Source organism: Lachnellula hyalina (genome assembly GCF_007821495.1).
Source record: "Lachnellula hyalina strain CBS 185.66 chromosome Unknown contig00033, whole genome shotgun sequence".
NCBI classification, from domain to species: domain Eukaryota; kingdom Fungi; phylum Ascomycota; class Leotiomycetes; order Helotiales; family Lachnaceae; genus Lachnellula; species Lachnellula hyalina.
In genome coordinates, this window is record NW_022157147.1 from 157,254 (window position 1) to 175,363 (window position 18,110).

General features: G+C 47.8%; 5 protein-coding genes across 5 annotated transcripts; 3 read left to right on the forward strand and 2 right to left on the reverse strand.

Moving 5' to 3' along the window:
• Positions 1-1,813: 1,813 nt before the first annotated feature.
• On the reverse strand, positions 1,814-2,972 carry LHYA1_G003687 (uncharacterized protein; the record flags this gene model as incomplete). The annotated part of the gene is made up of 3 exons (XM_031148656.1): positions 1,814-1,969; positions 1,990-2,564; positions 2,621-2,972. The coding sequence occupies 3 exons, from the start codon at positions 2,970-2,972 to the stop codon at positions 1,814-1,816; spliced, it is 1,083 nt and encodes a 360-aa protein (XP_031007087.1).
• A 6,453-nt stretch (positions 2,973-9,425) lies between these two features.
• On the forward strand, positions 9,426-11,623 carry LHYA1_G003688 (uncharacterized protein; the record flags this gene model as incomplete). Its single annotated transcript, XM_031148657.1, has 3 exons — positions 9,426-9,477; positions 9,528-10,229; positions 10,434-11,623. 3 exons carry the CDS (start codon positions 9,426-9,428, stop codon positions 11,621-11,623), a joined length of 1,944 nt encoding a protein of 647 aa, XP_031007086.1.
• A 1,270-nt stretch (positions 11,624-12,893) lies between these two features.
• Positions 12,894-13,853, forward strand: LHYA1_G003689 (uncharacterized protein; the record flags this gene model as incomplete). The annotated part of the gene is made up of 1 exon (XM_031148658.1): positions 12,894-13,853. One exon carries the CDS (start codon positions 12,894-12,896, stop codon positions 13,851-13,853), a length of 960 nt encoding a protein of 319 aa, XP_031007085.1.
• Positions 13,854-14,558: 705 nt separating this feature from the next.
• Positions 14,559-16,246, reverse strand: chk1 (Serine/threonine-protein kinase; the record flags this gene model as incomplete). Its single annotated transcript, XM_031148659.1, has 2 exons — positions 14,559-16,101; positions 16,146-16,246. The coding sequence occupies 2 exons, from the start codon at positions 16,244-16,246 to the stop codon at positions 14,559-14,561; spliced, it is 1,644 nt and encodes a 547-aa protein (XP_031007108.1).
• A 503-nt stretch (positions 16,247-16,749) lies between these two features.
• Positions 16,750-17,418, forward strand: ubc11 (Ubiquitin-conjugating enzyme E2; the record flags this gene model as incomplete). Its single annotated transcript, XM_031148660.1, has 3 exons — positions 16,750-16,892; positions 16,927-17,259; positions 17,316-17,418. The coding sequence occupies 3 exons, from the start codon at positions 16,750-16,752 to the stop codon at positions 17,416-17,418; spliced, it is 579 nt and encodes a 192-aa protein (XP_031007109.1).
• Positions 17,419-18,110: the final 692 nt, after the last annotated feature.

An 18,110-nucleotide genomic window follows, 5' to 3' on the forward strand; every position in this document is an offset into this window, starting at 1 on the left:
ATATATTCAATATGGAATGTGAATACCTATGCATCTCCGCCACTCGGTTCTCTCGATCTCACCACCTAATTATCAGGAAAAGGCCTAATATATTGGCATGGGACATGGGCCTCCAAGTCTGCTTACTTCTTCTTCATATCACAGTCTATATATGCTAGTGAAGTAACAAGAGCTATTGTTGGTCTTGTATCATAGTTTATACAAATCGAACCCTTACAGCGCAGAAGGTCCTTTACGCTAAAACCATGCATATTTCCAAAATGGAGGAGCATTGAGAGTAAGTCATACCACAGAAGGTGAATCAGAGCTGCAGTCCGAAGTTATATAATAGTTCTGGTAGGATTTCTCTTATCCTCAACAAACGCCACTGAGACGATCTTAGCGGTCAGCAGTGTTTGCTGCCTTGCATGCACAAGAAAGCAGGCATGAGATCGCACATGTGGTGATATTTCGCTTTTGAACTTTCCAAGTAAAACTTCCGACTCGAGAGAATAGTCAGAGCATTCGTCGAATGTGATGAATTGCTGTCAATTGCTAGAAAGTTTGCTGTCATATTGAATTTGCAGTCCTTGACTTGACGATCGAGAGCTACGTTTAAGAATATGTTGTAGCCATTTTTGAGTTTCAGAGTTATTTAGGGCTTTGATAGACAGGGCCGGATCGTGCGCGCGGGTTCGGAAATCCATTCTTTTCTCTATTGATGGTATATTCTAGCAGACGAATTTGTCCATGTCGAGGAAATAAAGAGTCTCAGCTTTTAGCAGTCCTGGCAATCGCTTGTATACTAAAACAAACAAACTACCCACCACACGACGTCTCTGTCCCTCTCACAGGACCCAGCACGTGAATTCAAGAGAGACAAAGCTGATTTGCTTGAAGCTTGAAAGCTCTGCGATACAGGGGATTAGATATTAAATATTCTATGTTTGAAGAAGGTCAAACGACAAACGATAACAGATCTATAAGTAAGAACGAATTGAAGTAATGAGACCCCGTGTTCACAGTATTCGCTATGTCCTTACACAACCAGTCATTGCCACCTAGTTCTTTTCGAGAGAAGTATGCCCTAAGCGTTTCATCGCAAGATCTGACTTCCACCGTCAAGAAAAAAACTGTTGTCAATGAAAACGTTCGCGATATACTGCACGGTCGTTAAAACCGACATTCCAATGATCAAAGGTATATAAAGAATCCTGGTGAACGGCAACTGAATCCATGATCATCAGTGATGACGGTTTGATGTCAAGGGCTGGGGCATGATGAGCTTGAGTTGGATGCAGCGGCGGGAAGGATGTCATGCTCTGAACATCAGAAACGTTGCGTCGATGAGGGGCTGGCCGGTGAGTCGACATAGGGGGGCGAGAGGAGGTTGGAAAGGCAGAGAATCCGTCAATTTGTAGGTAGGTCTCCCAAGCAGGATGTGACCTTCTGGGTGTACAAGTACAGAACTGGGTAGGGGAAAGAGATTCTTAGGATTTTCTCAACGGAGTTAGCCTCGTTGGAGTTCGCTTGGCAGTCGATAGAAAAAGAGATAAATGCGGGTTGCAGGGCGGATTTAAGACATTCGAGTGCCTCCTTCCTAGACACTGCTGTAATATTCAATAGAATTTAGCTGCACTTGCAGCAAAGCAGGAGCTTAGTGGTTACCAAATCACACATATATAAAGATTCAAGGAAGATGGATTCCGGAAAAAGCCTCAGAGAGGCGATACTATGCTCTAGGTGTACGCACCGAACCTCCAAACAAACGAGAAAACTCGGATCCCTATGTACCAAATATGCACACATGCCGTGAAAAATACCAAAAGACCCTCTAATTACGATCCAACCTGCGTCTCAGATTTCTTGTCCGTCGCATAAGCTTCTTATACTTGTGCTTCTTCATCTTCAGCTTTCTTTGCCTCTTGACGCTAATCGCAAACATGCCCTCGTATTCCCGGACACCACCTATTTGCGTCAAGTATTTATTCTGGCGTGCTTGCATCCTACCACGGAAACGGGTGGGTGTGGACATCGCTGTGGGTGTGGCGACGAGGGGGTGGAGTGCGAGAAGTATGTGATTTCTCCGTATTTGTCTGTGGACTCGGAGATCGTGACGACGGATGTGTAGGTCTTGTGTGTTTCTTGGGATGCTTCGAGACCTGCTGCGAGGGATTCGGGGGTGTTCTCGGGGACTGGCGCAGGAGGTGGGTTGAAGGATTGGTATTTTCCCGAGAGAATGTGGCGGGGGAATCTCATGGCTGCATCCTCGGGGGCGCTGTCTAGATGCTGCAGTTCTTTCCTATTGGCTTCTGCTGTGATTGCTGCCCGCAACTCATCCTTCTCTTCACTGCTTGTCTGCTCTTGCTGTTGCGACGGGATCTTGAGCTGCCTCAGGTTCCCCGTGATCATATCGAGATTTTCTACAGTTTGCGATAATGTAGAAATCACTTCCGTGGGCTTGCTGTTTGCCTTTATGCGTTGTGTAAAGATAGAAGCAAATGCTTCTTCGCTGACAGCTTTTGGGAAGCTACTAGTGAGGGAAATGGGGCGATAGAGGGAGAAGAAATCGGACGCCGAGATTTCTATACCAAAGGTCGTTAGAACAGGTCATGGAAGCCTAGTTACTAGAGATACGTACGGTTAGGAGATATGTGATGTGTACTGGGCACACAGGGAAGATTCCGTAGCGATTCATCTCTGCCCTTTCCACTTAACGCTAAATCCTTGCTCTTCTTTTTACTCGCACGGGAGGCTTTCTTCTCGCCCTCTGGCCGCGCAGGGGCTGCAGCCGCAGCTTCTCCCTGGCCATGTGTTACTCCTTTCGAGCCATCTGCGGGACTGGAGGGCTTTGAGGAGGAGTATCGTCGCTGGTGGGAGCGGTATGACAAGGCTTGAGCTGCCACGGCGCGCTGGGCGGAATTGGAGAAGGACGAGACTGTAGGAATTGGCGTCGCAGTCGAGGCTACCCGACGGACTGAAGAGGAGAACATGCCGCGTCCAGGGGTGGAGAATGGCAGTGTTTGGGGTGATGGGAAGAGGAGAGGAGGAGTTGTTGGATTACTTGTTCCGTTGCGAAAGCCGGAAGCGCTTGATAGCCGCCGACCGCCACAATTGGGTCACGTGTGGTGTCATATGATTGCCGGCGGGTTAGGTAAGTGTTCCATTTCTTTTTCTTTTTTTCTTTTCTTTGCGAATTCATAATTACAAGCTATATAGGTATTATTTATCACATTTTCACTTTGAGATTTATGAGCAAGTAATAAAAACTGTCATATTTCTGGGTGGTGATGGGGCTGGTGTTAAAACTGTGGCTTGATCCTACTACTTCTTACTTGCACGAATCAGAAACATTACCTACATATGATCTATTACAAATTGGGGGATTCAAACAATTTTCTCCCTTTCTTTCGAGTTGACTAATGTCATTATTCTCCCTTGGTGAGGCAACCGCTAAGGTTGAATAAATGAATCCCCTCCCAATATCCAATTCAATTAGTAAACCCCGAAACATAGCCGGAAAGCCTGCTGGAACACTTGAAGAATCTGGCCAAGCTTGTATTTTAAGTCGAGTGATGGTTCTATTCGCCCATTAGAAAAGGATGGAGCGTCGATATGTACATTAATGTTATAGGGTAGTCGTAGGAAAGCTAGAATACCGCGGCGGGTACTTGGTATAATGCGTTGTTAGGATAGGCTTATGATAACTTGACAAATTATATGAAATTTCAAGGTTGCTATATAATGATCAGTCTTGGTATTGAATGTTAAGTGTTTGTACTCTACTTGCTTCAGCAATCTGGAGGATACTGCCCCTGATTAAAAATAGATGCAAAGTCACATGAATGCTAGGAAGTGTCGAGCATAACCCTTGTTCTTCCATTATATATTACAATAAGCAATTAGCACGTCCAAGCTATCTTATAAGTCTGTAGCCTTTAGAGCATACAAACCTCTTCAAATGCAGCTATAACAATAGTGGTGATGAAGCGTTGCTAATTAAGCGAGAAAAAGGGGTCAAAGATGGCCGCATGCAAATGGTTGATCGCCTACTATCGGGCCATGTGAGCAGTCGAATAGATTTCACTTTTTTGATCGTTAATGTTTATACTATACATCCCCCCAACAGCCCAGAGTATGCCAGCAATTCATCCGTTTCCTAGCTCTCAAGCTATGTTCAACCTATCATCTCATCATATAAAAAGCCAACTTTCAGCATCCAGCAACCTTACATGCTATGTCAGAATCTTGTACCTGTCCATCATAATACATAAAGGGGAATCTCCAAATCAAATCCCAAATCAACTTTCGTGTGGACGGATAGCAAACCAAAACACAAGGAAGCCTACAATCCCAAGGAATATGACAATTCCCCACATATACATAAGAAAAAGCGCGACTCTCTTATGCTTTTTTCCCAGAGCTGAACACTCTCCATCAGTCCACCACAAAATCACGCCATCGAGGTATCCAGTCGAATACAGAACAAGAAATGGTGGGAAAACGGCGCTTAGTGCGAGCAAGCAAGTTGAGACTCGTCTTTTCCTTTCTACCAGATCCGTCCGAACACCCTCGTCTTGTGACCACGTTTCAAGTCGTGGGGCTTCGAATGTGTGCTTCTGCGCGCCGAATCCCATCATCGACTCTCGAAGTCCTGCGCTAATGCTCTTCCCTGAGCCGAGAAGTCCATCGGCTTTTGCGAGGTCTCGGAAGTTGTTTAATTGTACCGGGTTGTAGAGCTCCAGCCAGGTACCGCGTTTGGGAGGTGCCAATGGTGAGCGGTACACAAAGTCGTTTTCAAGCCACTCATTGCCATGCACATCTGCGTTTTCGTCGTTCGCTGGTGTGACCGGACGGTGGGTGGCTATTAGGGAGATTGGACGAAGCACGTTTGTTGGGTAATTTTCCTTTGCGCTGCTTCGGCGGCGGGCACCTGGGCTTTTCGCTGTATCATCACACGAGGACTGGCATCTCCTCTTCTTCGGGGCAAGGCCAAATTTTGACCGTACACCTTGATAGAAAGCTCCAGGTGGACCTTTCACCAATGGGTTGCGGCCCTGAACATGTGCCAAGTCCCTACCACCATAAGTTGTTGTTTCTATGAAGCCATCACTCTGTCTCTGGTCTTCGAGATCGATTATGCTAGTGTCCATGTAGCTAGACGTGGGTTTCTCCGGACGTCTCCTTGATTTGGCAGTGTTCGTGCAGGTTCCATCTGCATTGTAACCAGGGACAGAATCTCCTCTTCCGAAAGTTATTATATGTTGCCAGGAGGTTGGTCGGCTAGGTGATTTGAATGATCTAGGTGCCAAGAATGGGTCATCTTGAGGATTTATCACCGAGCCTGGGTCGCCGAATTCGTCCATCCAACTAGAAGACCTGAGATCCTCACTGACTGGATTTGAGGTACATATCTTTGGAACCTCCAACTCCCCACTATCGCTGGACTGGGTAATAACCGACAAGATTGGAAGACGGCTCCCATTTCGAGATCGTTGGTGGGAAGTGGTGTTGCTGCGACGAGGCTGACGGCTGGATATCAATTCAGGAGGGTTGGATTTGAAAGGATTGGTGTGAGGAATCATCAACGGCGCTGGAGGTTCGTAAAACGGATTTTGGAGAGGACGGATCCTGTTAGAGTCTGATAGATAGCCATTGATTTTGTGCTCTCTGAAAACCGGCAGAAATATTGGTATGCGAGTATTCTTCAGGTCTCTTCGGCGATAATCACCAGAGTATGATATATTGCTAGGGTGCCGCGCTATCCTGTCCGTTGAACTGAACTCGCTCAGTTCAGCAACGTAAGTACTGGTGTTGCCTGGATCCGAAGTGTCTGCAATGCTACTGCCAGTTCTTCCAACTGTTCCTCCTACCATATCGTGGTCATACCTGCCAGCCGGAATGCTCTCTCCAACAGTTTCCCAGTCATTGTTGGTATCATTTGATGGACGTCTGTTTGCAATAGGTGTTTCAATTTGGCCCGGCGGGGAATCGGGCGGAGAATCAGGAAACGAACCGTTGTGGTTAATGGGCACTCGGACCATGTTATGCTGCTGGGTGGAAACCCAGTTCGAAGGGATTGCTTGCTGATCATAGAAAGCTTGCCCCTGGGCATGCGTAATTCGTATGTTATGAGGAGCATTTTCTAAATCCAACGGCGCCTTCGCCTCGCTCCTTTTGATGAGTGACTTGATAGCCTTGTAGGTGGATGTTTCGCTAGGACAATCTTCGTATCTCCCTAGTACTGAAGTTGAGATGCTCCCATTGCTGTAAGCGCTATACCCACTAGCACGCCTGAGTGCGTTGCTGACATCCCTCTCCAGTGGAAGCCTGTCAGTCAGATTGAACCTGAATCTCTGCGCATCATAAGGCACCAATGCAGTGTTGGTGTCTGGTGAAGAGACAACAATATCTGGGTCCCGGCCATTCCTAAATGGATTGTTGGAGTTCAAGGCTGGCAGACTGGGTTCCGAAGACTCTCCAATCCCAGAAAGTGCATAATCAGATTTGGGATAAGAGCGATCTTCCGGCCGACTTGAGTTGGTAACGTTTGTTGAGTTTGATGGCTGAGTAATCTCCAGAAGCTTTTTCGAGTCCCCATACGATGATGAATGACCAAGGGCTTGAGGTGTAGTAGGAGTTACATGTCGTACGGCAGTACTGGAAGGTGGCTCAGGTAATGTACATTCGGGGGGCTGCCCTTGTGCACTGAAACTAGATCTCTGCCTCCTTTGCAGTTTGCGAGCATTCAGAGCAGAGGACTTTGCTGGAGGGCTTGATGGAAATGCGCGAGAAGGGTGCCAGTTGAAGTAGCTAGGAGATCCACTGTGGTCGGAGAGACCAAATTCACTACCTGATTTCTCAGTAACAGCATCAATCCCATCGGATGGAACGTAGTGCAAATATATATTACTAACGGTGCTAACCTCTGGCTGTGATGAGACGTTCGAGGTTCGCCGAGGCAAGCCTTTGCTGTGATTCCCACCAGCAGGCGACTCAAATCCCTGGAGATGGAGCTCGTCCTGCTTGTCTGTCAGAGTAAAGTTATTATTCGAGCTAGCGAGGTGAGTTGGTGTCTTGCGCTCAATCCCATTAATACTATCGCTGTCCGGCAGTGGCCAAGATACGGATGATCGTTTCTTGTTTGAAGTGAAGTAAGGAGTACCTCCTATCATAGTTCTGCTTCTCCTAAGCGGACCATCTATATCTACTTCTTGAGGCGACGATGTGTTCGCTTGATGGCGGGAAGTGCGCTTGTATATCTGGAGTGAGCTGCGCCGAGCTCCACTGTTGCTCCCGGGGATGTTCGTAGGCCAATGAGATGCAGTGCGGGGTGGCATTTCAGACCCTCCTTCTCGTGTTAAGGGATGCGAAATTGACACTAAAGCATGTTTGATATTGGCAAATAATGAGCCTGCCTGACCGGACTGAGGAAGCGATTCTAATACCGAGCGCTGTTTCGAGGTTGTCTTGTCTGTTGCCACAAGAAATTGTTGCGAAGCTGGACGGCTGCTTAGAAGGTAATTGCTAGAAAGAATAGCTGGAGGAGGCCGGCGTGGAGCATACGATAGAATAGAAGATTCTTCGTGTGGATCTGCCGGTTCCATATCCTGTAGAGGAATAGAATCATCATCGTGTTGCTCTGAGGTATTGTTGGAAGTATGGCGTAACCCGTTTCTCGCAGAACCCGAAGTGATAGAGGAGTGGGCGGTCCTCAGATCGTCGAATACAGTCCGTGCTGGCGCATATATTCGTTCTCCTTCTTCCGCTTTTTGCGCCAGGTATTGGGAGCTCGTTGTTGCCGATAAAGCTCGCTGGTAAGGATTCTTCGAGTTCTTCGTAGGTTTGGGTATCCTAGTTGTCCCAATAACGGCAGCAGAGCTGGATCGTAGGTTACTCCCAGGCCTGGTCGGACCTGGCAAGATCATAGGAGCACCGGTTTCAAAATTCGGGGAGTACGATTTTCGAACCATTGTGTCGGCGATCTAGCCGTAGCACTTCTCAAGTCCCTATGAAGGTGATCTTCTTCTTTGGACTGATGGACTATATGGATGTATGGAATCTAGTATCCGATGCTATAATGGTCAAAGAATAAGCCTTGAAACGCGTTGTCGAGTTAAATAGTCCAATACCTCATGGACAGAACCATTACTGATACCACAGGATGAATGAATGCCATGCGACACATTGACGATCAAGCTGTGACCAAGAAACGGACGTGGGGAGAATATAGAATGTGGCTACTGTCTCCAAAGAACAGAATATTGAGAGTATTGCTGCTGCTTCCAGCCGTGGGTATAGGTACAGGTGTAGGTTCAAGTGTAGACAAACGATGCGAGAGCCCCGCAGCGAGATATGCGCCTTGACGACAGTCGGATATTGAATGGCAAGGGAAGTTACAAGTACGGAGAATTGCACTTCTCAGTGTTGACTTTTCGGTTATGTTTTTCATCGACGCGTCGTCTCGTCGCAACTAACACCAGCATCGCTTCGATCCTTGATGGACCGTGATGGAGAGTAACGGCAATATAAAGAGTCGAATTCTTACTCGTGTTATTATGATTGAACAGTAAACAAAGCTTGCTCACATCATTATGTATCACCCATAGGTACAGGAAATCAAGGATTGTTTGCAAGCAAGCAGCTTAGCAAGTACTGTTGCAGATGGAGCAAAGGAAAGCACAGCGGTTGAACAAAATACTTGGTAACTTTCCTTTTCGCACTTAAAATAGGCAATGCACTTTCCCAAAATCAAACTCACCCCTACCGTTCTCTTTTTTCTTCATCTTCTCTCCCGCTCCAAGGATCATTGCTCAACCGCCATACTTGCCAGTGCATGTTTGCTCCCATTCAGAAAGAGCTTTACAAACAGCCGTCCCTATTGCAAACGAACTTTCCATACACCATTTCCCACCTAGCCCTCATATCAAATAGTATTCACCGCTCGCACCTTGCCAGCCCAACGGTTTCATTTCCAAGGGCCGCCACATCCAGTATCATAGCAATCGGTGAGTGTGCCCAAGAATTCCAAACCGTAGAAGATGATTGATGAATTCTTCTATGTACTTTTTGTCTCCTAGATGCCCTAAGAACTATCTTGGATGCTGGTTGAGGGGAAGTAGTGAGATGGCTGGTCAGTTTCGGAGCAAGCGTCGGTATCAGATTGCCCCAAGTTAATCTGAGTGATCCATGTCGAGGATTTGCATTAACTGAAATTGATGGCTTTCTCTAAGCCTTCTCCAACCAGCGACCATAGCAATCAAGTTGAGGGCTGCTGGCTGACTGCTGGATTCGAAAGAAATTGCTAACGATGTAGTCGTTTAGATTCGAAAGAAAGGGGCAGTTCTAAGACCAAATGCACGGGCTACATATCGATCCAAGCGTCGTGGGACCGACTTATCGATAGGACAAAACAAGATATATCAACACTTTATTCTACTTGTATCATGGCTGAATTGAACGTTCTCCCTTCCGAGATTGTCCTCCACATAGCACGTTGTAAGTACTACCCCTCTGAGTCTCTGCCAATAATCTAACACAGATACCAGTTCTGGAACCCTTGGACATCGTCTCTCTGCAGCACGTAAACAAGAGACTCCTTGCTCTTGGCCGAGATGACACTTTATGGCGCGAACAATGCTTCACAGAATCTTCATTCCTTGAGAACCTGCGCCGCCGCCGAGAACTGATATCCACGGATGCCGAACAAGACCCCCGCTTTCGGGATCTCGCCTTGGCTTTAGCAAACGGAAATGGGTTGGGCGAATCCAGGCTTACCAAGCCGCGAGAAGAGGCACGAGATCTCAAAGCTAGGTCGAACGAAAAGATACGAATAATGGCCAACTGGGACCCGAGTTATCCATCAGAGAAGGTTCAATGGTACAACGAATACATAGCCCGGAATGCTCCAATCTCCACGAGTTGGCTTCAACAGCCTCGGAATCGCGAAAGTACCCAGCATGAATACCTTGAGATTCGAGGCATGGGACTCTATACAGAAACGGGAGAATCTGATTCGTCCTTAGTTGTCGCCCCGTTAGATGACGGCAGTGTGTGTGTATGGGATATTGCTGGCACACAGGGCCGAAAAGGAAGCATTGTAGCAAGAAGCAAGTCCGGGATATTATTTGAACCTGAAGGCATTCACATAACTGCGCCCAAGGATAGGTCAAAGATGATTAGCCCCGGTGTGACCGAGTGTATTAGTATCGACAACATTCGCAAAAGAGCATATATTGCTGTACAGGAAGGTAGGACTCTTTATCTCGCATTTCGAGAACTGCGACCCCTCCTCCCAACAAGACAATCCACTCCATAGTAGAAGTCTACGCCTTTATCAGGCTGCAAAGCCAAGTTAGGATTGCAAGTTACACAATAGAGATCACTCTGCATACATGTGTATATTTATGCAGTCACCCGCCCAGTTTCGGGGATTAATCGCTAACACTGGCTAGATCTTGTGGAAGTCGATCTTCAGACACTTTCTACAGTCAGTCGCGAGAAATTTCCTTTCTTAATCACAGCTCTATCCGAAGCTAAGTATCCCGTACCACTCACTGTTGGTACGAATCTCGCCCTCTATCTGCATGATTCTCGTGCTAGGGGACAGCTGGGACAGGCATCCGGGCTCTCTGAACGTCTTGAATCCTATGATATTAGTTTTGGGTCTTTGAAAGGCGCAAGTACGCGCGGCTTTCGAAGTCTCCTGAACCCCGAGCCCAGTCCAGTTTATGCCCATCTCTCCCAGCCTGGTCCATTAAGTATTCTACACTTGCCAAGCTCTGACAACGACTGGGATGGAAATGGTGAAATCTACGTGGCGGGCCGTTTTCCAAGTATTCTTAACTATGATCGTCGATTTTTTCCTAGACTTCGAGGCACAATATATTCAGGGGCTAGGCTTTGTGCCATGACCTCGCTTCCTTACCCCTTTACTCAACTGGAGAAAGACCTGGCTAGGCGTGGTGAGCTTTCAACCGAGCAAGTTCACGAAGCCAAGACCCGTCCTGGACAGACCCTTATCTGCGCAGGGGAATATAATAGTAAAGGCTCTCTTGAGATCTATGGTCTTTCTCCGAACCCGCAGCAGACAACAATATCCTCGGACTTTGCAGCCGGAAATTTGCAAAACTCTGTTTTGAAGAACCGGCAGACATCGTCCAGCTCGAAATTACTCTCAGTTTCTAACCACGGGACGAGGATAGTCGTTTCCGATGGCAGCGGGAATCTCAAGTGGCTTGAGAGGGACGGCTTTACGGTGGCTCGAAATTGGAATGTTGCTCAAGGTTCTGTCGAGGCCCCCGTGGGGATCTTTGGGACCATGGGGGGTTCATACATGGACTCTGGGTCGTCGGGAGATATTGTCCTGAAACTCGCAAACACACATCGCGGGAAATGTGAGAGCCTCGTGAATGAAAACCTTGTTATGTGGACGGGCGAGAAGATAGGATTGCTTGGTTTCTCAAGCAAGCCCGGGTTCACAGCTGACAGTTTTGAGGAAAAGGTGGCACAGACCCCAGAAGAAGCTCGCACAGAGGAAGAAGAGCGTAGCTATTCGCAGATAATGCGTGAGGCTTTGCAAGCTAACGCCCATGAAGTCAGATTCCTGCGTGGGTTAGGCCTTGGAAGAAGTGGACGTCGTTAAGAGAGCGTGGATGGACCATTTTATTTTTGCCGAGACTCCTGGCAGCCTTGTGCGTAGAACTGAGCATGTATTACACTTCCAATCGCGGTCTCGGAGAGGTCAGTTGGCCAGGCGAACAGGACCAACAAGGTTCGCATCACTGTATGTGATGGGATACTCGTTGTCCGACATCGTGAAGTGTCATCCAGAAGTTTTGTCCTCGCCTCAGAGACCCAACGGTGGCCGATCCCTATTCACGAGGCTGTTCTGACAACTGGAGTGGCGAACGAGGGCATTTTGTAACATGAGATCGTCCATAGGTACAGCGCAGGGAAGTTGCTTGAGAAAGGGGGTTATATATACGGAAAGTCTTCCCACTTTCCCCTAACAGCTGACAGATCCGTAAGGAACCTCCTTCTGGCGCCTCGGGGATCGTGACAACTGCGGCGGAGATCTTCAATCTTATAATACTCCACGTCGTCTGAATGGCAGCCTCACAATCATCAGGGCGCTTCCGGGATCCTGGGCGCCCTCACTTACAAGGAGCACCAGATGGCCTGTGGGGGGAAGGGAAGGGAAGTATCTTGACGGTGGAAGATTCCGTGTTACCAAGTGCCAATCAAAGAGACGAGGCGACCCTGCCAAGAGATCAAAGTTCCCACTAGTCCGTTGCCTCACCGCTTGTACCTTCGTACTCTCGGATGTATTGCAACGGCACTCGCCTTCCCGTCTACCCGCATTCAAATGCTAGCACAAGCTGCGTCTTCTGCAATACTCTCATTGGATGCAGAGAGATGCTTTTGTGGATCGTTGCATCATTTTTTGCCGTTTGATTTCTCGGGGTCTCCTCTAAGAAGCTTGTGGTGTTGCCTTGGCGGCTCCACCCAATCCAATAAACCAGATATCCATGCACGGGATATACTTAGTTCTGCAGCCTCGTGGAAGTCCCACGCTCGCTGGAATGATCAAAAGCCAGTTGCACGCCATCTTCTCATCTTCTCGTAATTCTTCTGTACTGTATGGTCTGCACATCGCATTTTCGGTACTTGTCAACCTTATCGTCGCCTGGGGTTTTCAACCCTGCAGCTCGTCTGTCAGCCTCACTTTTTTCCAAACAACCATGTAACTTGCAACGCACATTGCACAACGATCGAAACTTTTGAATACCTGCTATCTTTGATTGAAGCAAAAAGAATAATTACTGCTTTCTTCCATTGATCGCTTTCCGTTATTTGCTCGGACCACACGTAACCCTTTGCGCCGTCTTATTATTAACACGACATATCTATCCATGGCTGCTTTCCATACCAGGAGCTCGACCCCAGAAAGCATCAAGGCATTTCCAAAGCAACGGCATAGTAGAAATGGACAAAGAGCCCGGAGACCTAGAAATGAGTCCTCGCGCTCCTCACCGTCACGGGGTTCACCCACATATCAAATACAAAGAGAGTTTCCATATCAAATACCTACACCGATTTCAACACCTAGCAGTTCCGCCCTTTCTCTCACACCACCCCTCGAGCACGGCAATGGCATTACGATGGAACGCACCCATTCCGGAAACTCCATCTTATCAGATAAGCCATATAGTCCGCTGCCCGACAATACGTTGACACTACGCGACGAGGAAGCCGCGCGGAGAGTCTCGGACCACTTCAGACAAGTGTCCTCCCAGCGGCGTTCCGAGCGATCAAAACACGAGCGCATCCTTCGCCGACTCATTAGACTAGACCATCGCCTCGACACCGAAGACGGTGAGATCGACGACAAGTCACTCGCCGGCATCGTGACAACAGCGGACTCTGTCTTCTTCGGCGGCGCGCTTGCTGGACGCGTGCAGTGGGACTGGTCATCTGAAGAACGCTACCAAACTGAACTCATCGGCACCACTGCTCTACGCCACTGTGCCGATGGCAACGGGATCGAGACGCTCATCGTGCTCTCTGAACCCATCCTCAAGAACCCACAATATGACCGTCGCCTGCTCCTGTCCGCATTCCTGCACGAACTAGTGCATTGCTACCTCTTTATCCAATGCGGATTCGAGGCACGGATCGAGGGCGGCCATACCCCGGGGTTCCATACCATTGCGAGGATTATCGATGATTGGGTTGGCGGCGGCTATCTCAGTCTGTGTAATATGAAGGCGAACCTAAGTCATTTTCGGAGAGATCGCTTCAGGGATGATCGGTGTGAGGGGAGGTGTAATAGTACGCCTAGGCCCGAGAGAGGTCCTTATGGGTATACTTAATTCATGGCGTTCGTTTTTGTTTTTGTTTGGGGAATAGTTTATCTTATACCCGGAGTTTAACATACTGTTTAGTCCTGGGCATTTTCTCACGGGCGGGGGCATGATTAGATAGAGTTTTGGTCTGTTATTTGGTGTTGGTGGTTCTGATTATGGTGCGGAGCGAAAGCGAAACTGCGTGCATAGCAGCATATGAAAAGATTTTGTACATAAGATAGGACCAGATGACAGGCTTCGAAGCTGGGAGGTGGTAGTAGGCGTTTATTTTACTTCATTTAGCGTGCATTCTTGGTTGAACTTGGTCTTTCTAGGTACTAGAAGATTCAACATGAGAAAGCTATCCCAACTTTATTTTCTCAGATATGTAGAAGAGAAGGGAAAAGAAAAAAATCACAAGTACGTACTATTTACCTGTCATGTGTGTCGTGCGTGTTATGTAATAATACTCATGACTCCTTGTACGCGTCAGATAAAACAGGGGGGTTTTGACGCCCTGGGTAATACTAAGCACGATACTCCGAACTCTAACCTGTAAACCCACGTTGTACTAGCTCGAAACTGGATTCCACTTCCCACCCATTAAACACTGAAAGTACAAGTGAATGGAATGGAGTAAAGGTTATTGAAATCCATTTAAGGTAATAATATCATTACTCCAACATATCCCACCACAATCCCATCCTAAAACGCCCATCCATCATTATGCATCTACGCAGGAACATAAACACCATCTTTACACAGCACAACGACATTCTTGAAAAACCTTCTCCATTCCAGCGGGTCGCCCTTGACCTTCACAAATCTCACCTCAAGCAGTTCGGCCTCGCCCGAGATATACGTATCAACGACAATATCACCGCTTAGACTGCAATGCCGCCCATCCACAGTCTTGACTTTGATCCAGCCCGCGTGATGTCGGCCTTGCATCTGCGATACAGGCGGAATGGGCACGTTGAGCTGGTGCATGGCGTCGCTTAATAGCTGTAAAAGGAGATGGGAGGAGAGATGCGAGAAGAAGCGCGTGAGCGAGTAGTTCGGCACGATATCTCTGAATCTCCGCGCGTGTTGCGTTAGACTCAGCGGTACTGATGGCGCAGGCGTGAATTGGCTCATACTAGGCTCATCAGCTAGTGATTCGAATGGGTGCTCTGCTAGGCCGTTTGTCATGGTTGCGATTCCGCCGTGGTGAAGGTGCGTGGGCTGGCTTGAGGAGAAAGTTGTGGCGTTTGCGCGGGGCGGACGCTCCCAATCGAACAGTACGTCATTGATGGGGGTTTCGGGTTGCGTGAATGAGAAGCGCGGTTTTATGTCGATGTCCATTGCATCTTGGCTCTGGCGCGGTCGCTGGGAGGCTGTTGGTTGTTGGCTGAAGTCGATGCGGAGGCCTTCTAGCATTTGCGTTGCTAGACCTAGGGGATCCGTCATCTTCCCGTCTGAGGTTAATAGAGGATTCCTTCGTGTGTACCAGGGATGCAGCTTGATTTGCTCGAATCCAAAGCGTTGCTGGGTATCCACGTTCATCATTCCTCGTAGTAGTGATAAGATTGGAGCAGGAAGCTTCTGCCATAAATCGTCTGTACTCCGGCCTTTCTTCCCGGTGTATTCTTCGAACTCCCAGCTCGCTAATGTAGGTTCATCCCAAGGCGTATTGCCTACTAACAAGACGAAAAGAACCACCCCACAAGACCATATATCAACTTGATTTGCTGAATAACCAGAGGCCTTTGGTGCATTCCTTGACTGCGTGCTTCTTGAACAGGTGATGACTTCCGGTGCTATATAGGGAGGACTTCCACACATGGTTGTGCTGAGTTTTGTGTTGCCCTGGTACTCGAAGAGCGTAGCCAACCCAAAATCTGCAATCTTCAGATTCCCACTGTCTGAAAGTAATATGTTCTCCGGCTTGATATCTCTATGCCCCACGCCTTTTGAATGCATGTAGTTGACCCCACTAATCAATTGTGTGAAGTAGAAGTGTGCAATATCCTCGCTGACTCCTACATCTGCCTCGATTTTGTCGAATAGGTCCCCGCCTTCCGCATACTCCATTGCTATCCATTTCCATATAGGATCTTCGCCTGTAGCAAACCACTCTATAATGTTTGGATGTTGCCCAATGTGGGAGTGGAGGGACACTTCCATAGCAATCTGCTTTGCGGATATCCGTCCATGTTTGACTGCGTAGGCTTTATGGATGAACTTGACTGCAAAGACGGGAGATGTATCCGTGGGAGGAATGGCTTTTTTTATTCTATATTTGTCAGGGAATGCCCGATGAAGGATTCTGAAACATACGATGCATATGCCCCTCTCCCAATGGTTTTCGATATAATTCGAAAGGGCAAATCGCTGGGGAGGGGGTCGAGTTGACTCTGGAAGGGAGTTTCCATTAGCATTTTGGCACGCGTTTTCCAACATTGTGAAAGTCTTCTTGCTATATATCATAGGGAAACTTACCATATCCAAGAGAGTCAACCGTATCCGCAAAAAAAAAAAAAGCAAAAGTCTCGTGTCCAATGGCTTCTGTTATGATCGCGTGCAAGTTTCAAGAGCAAAGCTGCACGCGTCACTTTATTGGCCCCAAGGGAAGGCAAAACTACAGCCTCGCGCTAACTCATGCGTTGTCAAAGCGACCACGACCCCAACCGCAACGTGAACTCGAGTAAACAATTCCCGCCTTCCTCCTGGCCCTTCTATCCACCTCGAGAAACCTACAAAAACGAGGAAACTCTACTTTTTTTTCTTTTGCTTTGTCCGCCAATTCACAACTTCTTTGAGAGCCAAATTTCACATCAATTCACAATCGCTTTCTTTCAAGTATCAATTCACAGCATCCCCGCTCGGCCTTTGTGCATTTGCTTCCTTTTAAATCCATCGCCGCCCCCAAGCTTCCTTGATCATGAACTACGATATGGAAGATACTCAGAACTCAGCGCCTGGCAGTTTGCCACCTAGCCAAGCGACGAAACTCGCACCACGGAAAGGACCAGATGCTCATAGCACGACAAAACGGTCCGTCATCATCTCCTTGCCCGCATTGCCGTGATTTATTTGTACTGACTTGTCTCGGCAACAGATTACAGACCGAGCTCATGCAACTCATGACATCCTCCGCCCCAGGCATCTCCGCCTTCCCCTCCGCAGATGGCAACCTTCTCTCCTGGACGGCAACAATCGAAGGACCAGACGATACGCCCTACGCAAACCTCACATTCAAGCTCTCGTTCGCCTTCCCCTCCAATTACCCCTATGCTCCTCCTACCGTGCTCTTCAAGACGCCGATTTACCACCCGAATGTCGACTTCTCGGGTCGGATTTGCTTAGATATTTTGAAGGATAAGTGGACTGCAGCGTATAATATCCAGACCGTGCTGCTAAGTTTGCAGAGCTTGTTGGGGGAACCAAATAAGTAAGCTTTCCTTTGTCCTGGTAAATGCAATGGGAATCGCGACTGACCGAATATAGTGCATCACCGCTAAATGGCGAGGCGGCGGAGTTGTGGGATAAGGATATGGAGGACTTCAAGAAGAAGGTATTGAGTCGACACCGTGACGTTGATGATGAATAAGCTCCATGCTGGCTAGATTGGCGTTATTGCTTGGGTGATGGATGATTCATGGAGAATGTGCATATGAGCGACGGGTTCCTGGTTTCGTTGTCCATTTTCTGCGCAAGTCAGCATTGGTATGGCGGAGGGGAAGGGGGGAGTATATGGGACTTTTGGAGCACGCTGTACTGTTAATCGCCGCCATTTGTATAGGGAGGCCATACATAACTTGAATTCATGAATTCGGGTTTGATCATTACACTTCACATTGACTACACGATATTCCTTGAGAATTAATCCAGTTCAACGTCTCTATTACATTACAGTCCCTCTACCCAACAGATAAATCTAAATGTACCTATGCCTATGATACCCGACCATTTAAACCCCCCATCAGCGCATCCGATTAGTAAGAATAACAGTCAATACAATTAATTGTATAATGGCTGCATCCCTCACAACTAACGGCAGCTCCAGTATTATCTTTCCCGCAGGTACAGCAGATCCATCTGGCGGTCTTTTTGATGATATTTCCTGTAAGTTTGGCCATTGTTGATTGGGTTGTGTATAGCGTCCAAGATGAAGACAGGAAGAAGATGTAGGAGGTAAGTTCATCTTTGTTAGAGATCGCACAATTATTGGGAAACTAAAGGAAGGGATACATCAAAGAAAAGTTAGGGTTTCCATAACCTTTGTGTGGGGATGTATGCATG